The 11,211-nt window shown below is 50.0% G+C and overlaps 1 protein-coding gene across 11 annotated transcripts in view; it reads right to left on the bottom strand.

Moving 5' to 3' along the window:
• syt1a (synaptotagmin Ia) overlaps positions 1-11,211 on the bottom strand; it is an 84,443-nt gene that overhangs the window by 7,571 nt on the left and 65,661 nt on the right. For 7 of the 11 annotated variants that reach the window (XM_078100496.1, XM_078100490.1, XM_078100487.1 and 4 more), the window contains 5 exons: positions 9,647-9,819; positions 7,049-7,174; positions 3,710-3,877; positions 2,958-3,125; positions 1,437-1,554 (listed from right to left, as the gene is read on the bottom strand). In XM_078100496.1, coding sequence (XP_077956622.1) covers positions 1,437-1,554; positions 2,958-3,125; positions 3,710-3,877; positions 7,049-7,174; positions 9,647-9,819 — 753 coding nt within the window. Of the gene's footprint in view, positions 1-1,436; positions 1,555-2,957; positions 3,126-3,709; positions 3,878-7,048; positions 7,175-8,840; positions 9,127-9,646; positions 9,820-11,211 lie in introns of those variants that run through there. The other 4 variants (XM_078100492.1, XM_078100493.1, XM_078100494.1 and 1 more) reach the window with 2 other exon arrangements.

The following is an 11,211-nucleotide window of genomic DNA, read 5'->3' as shown; positions in this document are numbered from 1 at the left end:
CACATGAACAAAACGCTCCCTTGTGCAGCGACAACCTCAGTTATGTGGAAGCATAGAAATCGTCGCGGTAACTCGCCCGCTCCTCGTTACCTACGTCGACGCCGCCAAAAAGAAAAACGACATCGATGCAATGACTTCTGAGACTTCCCCCTCTCGGCCCACGAGGGTCACCGAATGGATATTTGAAAAGTCTGTTTAAGTGGATTTGGACGGATGTTCCATGAGGAGCCAATCAAAGGAATTATTTTTGATTATACATTGGTTAATGATAATACCCACATCTTCCACTGTGAGCCATAATCAGGCACGGTAAACAGGATGACAACAGAGGAGAAGGCTGATCCCAGGCCATCAATTACTTGTCCTCCTCCTTAAACTCTGGCTGAGAAGCCCTGTGGATGGAGGCTAATTATTGTTATTACAGAGCTGCCCATTATTTCATCCATCTGCTACACTTCTAAGTCCATTCGCTACGCGGAGGAGCAGGCGAGACGAACGGGAATCAAAACACAAACCGCAATTTAGAGTCTATATATTCTGGTTGTGTGTAATTAGACACATGCACTGTGCTCGTACTGTACGCTAATAGACCCACGCAGATAAAAAAAAAAAAAGGATCCAATTAAATGCGACATTGCGTCAAAACCGTCTGGCAGCCATTTGTTTCCTGCCAAATGGCCGTAGCAGAAGCAGCAGGGGGGGGGGGGGGGGGGGGGGGGGGGGTTGTTAAGAATTACTGGTCAAGTCGATTGCATGTCGGTCCAACATGATTATGGCTATCTAAGGCTTATTGTGCATGATGGATTTTCAAAATAAAGCTTTGTTTTTAGTTTTCTACTTTCTACACTTTTCGGGGAAAAGCAGTGAGAACGTCCAGTCAATCCCATCCCAGGACTAAGCGTAGTGTTGATCGTGATAAATACATGTTTTAGGCGGTATCTCGGCTCTGAGTCGGTGTGTTGTTTGTGCGCTCCAGTCATGGACACGTGGGCGTTTGCATGTGCGAGGATTTTCAACCCTCTGCTGCCCACGGCCAGTGGCACATTCTGTTACCATGACATCAGAGCCCAGCGCATTGTGATGAATGTCATCTATTGATGTCGCAGCAGGAGAAGGTTTCACTCCTTCCTGCAGGTCAGAGGAAAGTAACAAAGTGCTTTCTTGCGATCTAATTCTGATGCGTTTTTGGCCACAACAATCCCCAAATATTTTGGTGATTCACTGTTTTTTTTATCTTCTTTTTTGGTTTATGACTCAAAGGGTGGAAAAAAAATAAATGTTCCTTCAAGTTTTCCCATTTCTTTTCTCCGTTCCCCAAATGCACATTTTGGTGGCTAAAGGCTGAGCCCCTCATCGAAAATCAAGAAACCATTGATGTGTTTGGGTGCTGCAGGCGCAGTCGGCGGGGACGTGCACGCCGCTGTGGCGCTTCTCACCTGACAAGCCTCCCACGTCCATTTTCTTCAGGTTTTTGGCCTCCAGGATGACCACGGTCAGCTTGCCGGCGGTGGGGACGTATCGCAGGGAGAAGCAGATATCGCCCAGCTTCTCTTGCTGTTGGACCACAGGGGAGTTTTAACATCGACTGATGAATCCACATTAACCGCATCACACGCTCACAGCGGACGCTCGCTGCGAATGGCTCGTGACTTCCCCTTCAGAGCACATGGGAAAATGTTCAGTCGACCGAATCTGCTTTTAACGTGCCGGGCGCGTTTATTTGGTTCGGCTCTCCAGACAGAGGAGGATTTCAACTATTGTTAATGAACATTTTAAAGCTAAAAAAATTAAAGATATAAGAGCTTCGTATCGCACTATTCTCTGAGTCGTAGCTGGAACCGCTCCTGAATGTCAGTCTTTCAGCACCCATCCTGACCTGTGCACAAAAATGGTGCCTAAATGCTCTGGCATTGATGTTGTGGGCCATGTTTGAAGGAACCCATATGTGCCCCCCCCCAACCCCCCTAACCTCATCCCCCCTCTGTGGGCAACGGTTAACGATGGAGGACCAGTGACCGGCTTCTTTTATATTTTCTATGAACCGAAAAAGGTCAACTGCTGCCTTTAAGCTTAAAGGGCAATAAATCTCAGCTGAGCCCGCTGCTCTTTGAGGGTCTTCAACTTCTGTGTTTATATATAAAACCGGTGGTTCCCCTCAAACAAAGGAGGGACCCCCACTGACAGGTTGCACATATCTCAGTCACCCTGAACTGAATATTTCATGAAGCGCGGGGAAGTATCAGTATTTCATACGAAAAATGGAAAAGAGCCTGAAAACACAATATTTTCCTGCAGCTGCGATTCCGGGGAGACCTGCAGGTTAAGTGGCCCAGTGCGTCTATGCATTCCCAATTACCATCCCGCTTTTTTATTTGGGCATTAAATCGATAAATGTAACTCAGCTTTGCGTAAGAACGATAATAATAAGAATAGTGATGCCCTTCAGCTCAAACAACATCACCAGCCACTCGGCATTGCTATAATTAACCTTTAAATGGAACCACCGTGATGCTAAAAATGACGTTTCCCTGGCAACATGTGCTATATGCCGTGACATTTACCGTGAAAATTGAATTTCCTGAACTGCTGCCTGGGAAGTCACACTCCTATTAATTGAAGGGGAGGTGTGCACATCTGATTGAGTTTCCAGGAGCGATGGATTACTTTGACCACGGCGCCACGTTGTGAGTTTTGGGACACGACTCGCTTAGCGAACGCGGCGAAAAAAAAAACAATCATTTGGATTTCACTTACGCGAGCGGCGCTTAGAAAACGCTCTGGTTATTGAAAAAACGCCGGCTACCAGATGCAAAAAGTCAGAGTCCTGACAAATGAGGCAGGTGTCAGATGATGATTTCAGACCTTCTGGCCTCACATTTTCTCGGGAACAAATGTGTGTGTGTGTGTGTGTGTATGTGTGTGTGTGTCTCCGCCTACTCGGCGTTCACAGCTCTCACCTCCTCCTTCTCGGCGCTCAGCAGGTCCCGCCACTCCTCCGTCACGTGGCTGAAGTCCACCTTGTTCATGGGCACCTTGATGTCGCCGATGGCGTCGTGTTTGGAGAAGCGGTCAAAGTCGTACACCGTCATGATCAGAGTCTTCCCGCCGAGCTCCACGTAGGGGACCTGAGGAGGAAAAAAAAGAGACGTTAGTGTTCCTTTAATTGGACGGGTCCAGTTTTAACACTGCTAGAAGTTTACAAAGATGTGTGTGTGTGTGTTTGTACTCCCCGTTTTCCCCAAGTAGTGTAGAAAACGCATGAGTTGACTTTGTTTTGAAATGGATATCGCGTCACATTATTCTCAGCTTAGCAGCAGACACCTGCGCTCTCCACTGTCGGCCGAATAACAAAACTTTCCCCACCGCTGCGCCGCAGCCATGCATGCATTATGGCTGAGCAGAGGCCCCAGCGTAGCGGTGCATCTGCCTGTGTTAATCCCAATCACAGTGAGCCTGTGTGTGTGTGTGTGTGTGTGTGTGTGTGTGTGTGTGTGTGTGTGTGTGGGGGTTATTCTGTCAGGAGCTTGTGAATGTGCCAGATGGTTACTGTCTCCACACCTTCCCAGCATTCACGGCTGCATGCAAATCAGACTGTCAGTGGAACCAAAAGATCTCCAGCCACAGAAAAGGGCTTGAAATGAGCACAGTGAAGTCCAGCTCTTCTGTGTGTGTGTGTGTGTGTGTGTGTGTGTGTGTGTGGGGGGGGTACCTTGAAAATGAACTGCTCATTGAAGACAGGATTGAGGGTCTTCCTGTGGACCTTGGTCTCAAACTTCTTCTTCTTGTCGGGCAGCAAGTAGACCTTCACGTACGGGTCGGACGTGCCGCCCATGTCCATCGCGGGCAGCTCGGCGGCCTGGATGATCCCCACCATGAGCTGAGAGAGGGACACGGGGGGGGGGGGGGGTCAACGGAAAAGAGACGGCAGGTCAAGCTGTCCACAGAGACACCGTCTATTCTTCAAGACTTGTCTGCAATTATCTCTTTAGGACGTCTTTTGCATAACGGGTGGACCTTTGCCGCGGCGTTGGAAGGTCACGTCAGCGGCTGGGGAGTTCGTAAAGGTCGCCGCGAGTCACGAGCGGGAACGAGAGGACTGTTTCTCTTCGCGCGGGGCGGATAATTGATAACCGCAGTGGAGGGAGGCTGATTGACCTGCCAGTCACAGTCTAAAAACCCAGAGGCCTCTCGGGGAGGAGGTGGGGGGCGGGGGGGGGTGCTGGTCAGTCAATCAACTTACTATCAGGCAGCCGTCAAGCGGCGATCCGGGAGGGGGGGGGGGGGCGCGACCGGGGCACTCGGCGGTCTGCAGGCGGAGCCGCAGTGGGAGGAGAAAACGTGGGAAACTAAATAAAATCGCAAAAGTGGCCAAAGGCATGAAGGGTTACGCGCTGAAGACAGCGAGAGTGAAGCAAAGTTCATTCTTGATATCTATAGATTCCTTTGACAAAATACATCCCAACTCCAGCAAGTGTCTGGTCTGCTGCAAAAGGACTTTTTCAGCCTGCAAATGGCAATTTGGCGAAAAGAAAAATACCAACTCAGACAAAATAAGCTTGAAAACGTGTTTTTTTGGAGGTTGACCATTGAATTCGATCCCTTCATCTACGTTTGTGTGTAATATAATGTAGAAGAAAAAACTGAATCATTGTCTTGCTTCTTAACTCATCTAAACCCCCATTTTGGCACAAATACCATAACACCACGTACGTCTAACCCCTCCGTCATCATCGCACCTCGGTGTTTGCACATCTGGGCCCGTGTGTTTGAATAAAGACTCGGCCCTCTTTTATCCCAAATGCATCATTGCTCTGCTGTGACCACACACGCCACCGACAGTTAGTTCCATGAACAATGTTTATCGAAACAGCTTCGTGTTTTATTTCTTTGAGGAGAATTCTGAACGAAAAGAAGTGTGTTGAACCCTTCTTTGATAAGGAGCTCAAACTTCCCATTCCTGGACACAGCACAACATCCCCCCCCCCCCCCGCTGTGCCGAGGAGGCTCTTTGTGGTTCATTCGCTGTGCGTTTGACTGATTTCACCGCGTCGTCGCGCCCCTGAGTGATTTGGATCTTTTACAAACCCTTTTTTTGTCTCATTAGTGTGTAAAGTCAGAGTCATCGACACCAGGGGGAAGCAGCCGGTCGTGGTGGTTAACAGACAGAAGCAGAGCCGGGGCTCTTTGCCATGAGGACGTGACATTAATGTGCTCGGTGCCCCCCCCCCCCGTCCCCCCGTCCCCCCGTCCCCCTTTCCTCCTGGCGGGGTGGAACATTCAGCGGCACATCTCTCCTGCCATCAAGGGAAATTTAATAGTGCTTACGGCAGCATCTCAAACGAGGCGCGTTTTCTAATTCGTGAGACAAATTGGTTTGACAAAACACGTACGTGTTTTATCATATCATTTCCTAATGGATACAAATCTGGTTCAAATCCTAAATTGGAGGTTGGATACTTAACATCCCATGTCAACCCAGACAGAAGATTTAAATTGGACGATCCTGCAAAACCCTGCAGATCGTATTAACATTTTCGGCCACCTGCTACCTGCTAATATCTCATTTAACGCCACAGACTTGACCGGGCAATTCATCATCCACGTCACGCTTTCGTTCAGCAACTAAAAGTCTTGTAGTTGCATAAATCATTGCACCCTCCGGTCTCCAGTATGAAGGGTTGAAGATGCAACACGTCACCGCAGCGAGGGGGAGACTACTTCCTGCGTTGGCACGGCAACGTCATGGACCGATGCGGAGTGTTTCACATCAAGCGCGCTCGAACAATGAAACTTCATCCTGTCAAAAAGCGAAAGGAGGACTTTTTGAAACCCGTTGTGATGGAATATCATCGCGGACTGCAGGACCCCCCCGGGACTGGACAATCCCCGTCCTCTGCGATACCCTCTCTCTTTATCAGCCGCGCCGTAATCGCTAATTCACACGTGGCTTTTTCCCTTTGTGAGAGACCCCGCGGCCCCGCAGGCATCGAAGCGATCGCCGCGCGCCGCTTCTCCATCGATTGCACCGGCCTCGAAGCCCGAGGAAGAAAAATGAAGTGAAAGTGGGTCGGCTGAGGGGGGACTTTTGGTCTTTTTAGGTCCGTCTGCTTGTTTAGCTGCAGAGTGTGAAAACCTGTCAGCCATTCTTTACCCTTTAGCTCCACTGTGCAGCCTATTACCAGTGTAATCAAGAACCTTACAGAGGGACCTGTCACCGCCTCCCACCGGATGACAGATCCCGCTGCCAAATGGAATATCGGCCACATACAATGTCCCTTTTTATGAAACGACCCCATGCGTTTTCCCTCTGAAAAGACTAAAAGGGGCCCGGTTGACTGAGCGGTAATTATTGACTCAGCGGCACGCGCATCGATGGATGTTGCACAGGTTAAGTGCTAATAATTGTTGATGATTGAAGGGGGACACAGACATGAGAATATCTGTGTCTTTTTGGTTTTTCGCGAGGGAGACGTACCTGAGCCCGTGTGCGTGCGAGCGGTGCACCTGTCTAATCTCCGGCTGTCAGTTCTAGTCCTAACGGGGCGTTAGCCGGCCCGGTGAGGGACAGCGGTGTGTTCACGCACTGTGTCTATTATCTGTCACGCAACATCTGGCGGCAGGAAGTTGATGTGCTTCCTCGTCCTGCTTCTGTTTCTGTTTTGTTGTTGTTTTTTTTAAACGCAGCCTGCCGGAAAAGAAATGAAGCAGATGGGTTTCTGCAGGGGCTGTTTTCAATCAAGCAGAGAGAAAGGCAGAAAATCAGAGCCAAACTAAATCCCAACAGCCTACTGTATCTCCTGGAAGGCTCGGTGGCGAGCGAGCGGACCCGACCGCCGTGATATCCCGGCGAGATCGTTCTCAGGCTCCAGTGATGGAGCGGCAGGAGCGACAGGAGGAGAACGAACGTTTGGTCTCCGGAGAGACGAAAAGTTGGACCCCCCTCAGAAGTCGGGTGTGACCATACTTTACCTTTAGGGCAACCACGACACACACGGAGGGGGGGTGGGGGTGTGGGGGGGGGGGGTGGATTCGGAGGACGGACCCTTACCGTGTTCTCGGTGAAATTGTAATCCAGGGAGTACTGTAATTTGCCCAGTTTCTGCTCCTCCTTGGGCTCCTCCTCTTTCTCCGTTTCCGTCAGCCCTGTTTCCGCCTCCTCCTCATCCTTCAAGGCCTGAAGGAGACACCCACCAAGAGTCAGTGTCGCCCGTTTGTCGCCGGCGCTAGCACGCAGCCAGCCGTTCCCCCGCCCAGGTCCTTGCCACCGGACCTACGCCTGTAAAAGCTGCTACTGGTTTTATGGTGTCATAAAGGGGAGGGGGGGAGGGAGAGGGGGGGGGGCAAGCACTAAAACAACATAGCAGTTAACAGCAGGACATGCTCTGTGATGCAGTGAAGCGGCGGGCCTGTTCCCCTGAAGACGCTCCTCAGTCTGTGGACGTTTCTGTTCTACGGGGAGGGGCGGTGGGGGTCGCCGATGAGGAGGAAAGAGGGGAGCGCGAAGAGGGCGGGTAAAAACCCGTGGGGGGGTGTGGGGGCGACTCCAAGTTCTCCAAATGGAGCCATCAATTTTTTCTCCTTTCTTTTAATTCGGGGCCGTCGTCCCGAGGGGGACGTCCCGTGATGGGAGGAACATTTGACATGTGAGCGGGGGTTTGTATTGCTATAAATCCTGACTCGGGTGCAACGCTGGTAAAGAGACACAGGGAGAGGACAGACGGGCGAGAGAGAGAGAGAGGGAGAGAGGGAGAGAGGGAGACGGGGGGAAAGAGGGAGAGAGGGAGATGCCTTCATGTTATTTCAGGCAGATGAAGTCGACTAAGAGCCCTGGCACCGAGGCAAAGGAAGCAGGGGGAAGCATTGGTGGTGCGGGGGAGGAGTGGCGTGGGGGGGGGGGGTGGTGGGGGGGGGGGGGGTGTAAGAGTTTGTTATAAGACCAACATGCAATTGAAGAGGCAAAGAGAAGCTCTCAAGGTCATTCAGCGTCAAAAGTTGCCTTTCGTCAGGCATGCAGAGCATTCTCTGTGGGACAAACCAGTGCTCTCGGGTGATTTCCCCCATTCTCCCCAAGTGCTGCCCCCCACCCCCCCGCCCGCCCCAAGACACACAGTCGCATTGTCACCGTCACCCCTTCGAGCTGCTATGTGACCCCCCCCCCTACGTTGATGGTAGCTAGAAGCATCATGCCAGCAGTGGGTGGGTGGGTGGGGGTAACAGGGGTCGTGATGTACATCCTCACTTTGTCAAGTCGATCGTGTGGAAGCAGAACGGATGAACAACGCTGATTGTCTTTCGGTTAATTTTACGCCGAGCCCCTTTTGTCTTTGGCCTCTTTGGGAGGAAATCTGAATAGAGGGTTTTTTAGTCAAAGTGAAATGCACTAATGTGTCAAACGTGTGAGTTTGTATGATTCTAAGAGTTCGAAATCCAACGTCTGCCGCAGGAAACCTACGATCTGTCTTGACGCGTGTAAATGGGAATGCGACTGTACGTCAAAGGCTTCCCTTTCGTCGGCGCTTCCAACCGAGCGTCTGCTGGCGGAGCCTCTCAGGCGCTCGCCGCCGCTCGTTTGAAATGTAACCGTCAGATTGAAAAGGCAGGAGGCTTCAGAAGTCGGCGTGGTTCAACCGTCCTGGACGCGCACCGAGTGTCCGTTTCATTCATGCATATATGTGCGTACGCAGCTTGTACGCACATATATGCAGCAGATATACATGTACTGTATGCATAGTTACATATATTCGGTTCTACGGGAGTAAGTTGCTGTCAAGAGGCTCTAAAAAAACAAAAAACATCAGAGCAGCAGGCTTAAGAAGATCCAACAGCAATGTGGAACCTACCGCCAGTGACCATCCCGAACAGTCATCAGACACAACACAGATAAGGAGGACATAGAAGGAAGAAACACAAATTAAAACAACCACACACAGGAGTCCACAGAGTCCCACCAGGAGAAATGACCGCCTGCCTCGGGAGGGGCGCATTCACCGATCCCAGGGATTAGCCCTGACCGAAGAGGGGACGGGACGTCTTGTCCGTCGCGGAATAAATAAGTGATGAAGTGCTGAAACGTTGTCAGCGGTTTCAGTCTAATCGCAGAGGCCATTTGCAGCGTCGGGTTTGATTACATTTCCATCTGTTTATTGATCGGTGATGTCATTTCTCCGGGTGGATACCACTTGATTACACGGCAAACGCTACTCACACTCTTCGAACGTGTGAGCAGGTCCTCATTTGATAAAAAAAAAAAAAACGAAAGAAGATTCAAATGACTCCTGTAATTAAACTGAATTCTATTTTTAAATAAACGTACATCTTTGGCAATAATTAATACATAAGATGTACAAAATGCAAAAATAGTGATGTTTTTGGTTGCCAGATTTGCAGCGACATCATTCTTACTCTGTTGGTGAAAAAGCACCTTAATGTGTTTCTGCAACTGCAAATGTGATCAATCAAATCTGCGATAGCAGCATCAGGCACTAACACATTAAATAGTAATAACAGTTGAATACAGCAAATGTGAAAAACACTAAAACTAACACAATATTAGAGATATTTACGGAGAAACTTTGGTTTAAGAACGAAACGTTTGGTGTGGTGAGCGCGTTAATACAGGATTGTTTTGGGGGTTTGAAGTCTTTACCTCGGTTTTGGCTCCGTCCTTCACGTCCATCATGTTGATGGCGTTTTTGCCCTTGTCTTTGCCCTTCTTTTTGTTTTTCTTCTTGAATATCCACTTTTTGCAGACACAGAAGCAGCATGCTAACACCAGGATGATCGCCACGAAGGCGATGGAGACGATGGCCCATGACGGCACTGAAGAGGGGGAGGGGGGGGGGGGGGGGGGAACGTTTGGGTTAAAATAGGCCGAAACTTTGCAGAGAAGAAAGCAAATGTGATACGAGCTGACTGAGGTGAGAGGACAGTGTGTGTGTGGCCCGTCAGGAGGTGGCAGACCGCTTAACGATCGGTCCTGACCAGCAGGACGAGACCCCCCCCCCCCCCCACCACCCCGACCCCCTCCACCCCCTCAGGACGGCTTCAGCCAATTTAGTGGAGGTGACAGATGTTGCCATTTTTCCACTCTGCCGCTCACACAACGGTTCTTGGACAGCGGACACTTTCACTGGCAATCACCGGCAGCACGCGGGCCCGAGGTGGAGCTCGCTGCGGGGGCCTCGGCGCCGCGCCACCACGCAGAGCCGATGGCGTTTTCTGAACTTTTAGGGCAAAATAAAAAAAAACCTTGCTCAAAAATAAGAAAGTCGTTGGTTGGATTAGAACGTCAAGGTTTCTCTATTTTAAGATGTTGTGATGCCACCAGTCGTATAATCAATTCCCCCTTATTTATGTTTCTTTTCTTTTTCACCTTTTACGCCGTCCACCCAAACTGAAGCCAGGGTAAGGACCGCTGAGAGGACAATGCCACCGTACAGTGTTTGTGTCCCGCTGCTCGCTGGAAGGTCAGACAGGTACAGGTGACATAAAGAATGTCTGGGGCTTTTATTGTGAAAGGTAATAATAGAAGGCGTCCACAATAACCTTTATTCTCAGAAGGAGAAGAAAGTGCTTTTTCCCAGCGTAATATTTCTGTTCAATGGCAAATTGGAATTGAAGGTATACGTATACGAACATTCCACTATTATTACAATAGCAATTCATATATTATTAGATTAAAATATATTACATAATTGAAACATTCTGGACTTTATTTTTTGGACTTAACAAGTATTTTCACTGCATCACAGAAAGGAAACATTTACTTTTTAAGTCTAAAAAGTAGGTCTCTTTTATTTTTGGTTGTAAAATAAAACGCTTTTAAGACACATCGGGAGCCGGACACGCTGCTCGGCTCCATGATCAGGATGGAGACCCGCGTCCTGGCGTTTCCTCCGCCGCGTGGACCCGACTGCAGAACGTTGGGCAACCGGCCGGTTAACTTCGTCACCTACAGGCTGTCAGACCCCCCCGACAGCTCGCCGCAAACACGCCGACACCTTCCTCGACCGCAATCAGCAGACAGCTCGTGCTCGTCGGCGCATGCACGCAGACACACACACACACACACACACACACACACACACACACACACACACACACACACACACAGTGGCGGAAGGAGGAGGGGGCCGCTCTAAGTAGCAGAGAGACGACATTGAGTCCAGATGGGCTGAAAATAACGAGACCTTCGCGGCAGACTTTCTCCCT

Source organism: Gasterosteus aculeatus, chromosome 4 (assembly GCF_964276395.1).
Source record: "Gasterosteus aculeatus chromosome 4, fGasAcu3.hap1.1, whole genome shotgun sequence".
Classification (NCBI taxonomy): Eukaryota; Metazoa; Chordata; class Actinopteri; order Perciformes; family Gasterosteidae; genus Gasterosteus; species Gasterosteus aculeatus.
This window is presented reverse-complemented; position numbering and strand designations above follow the sequence as displayed.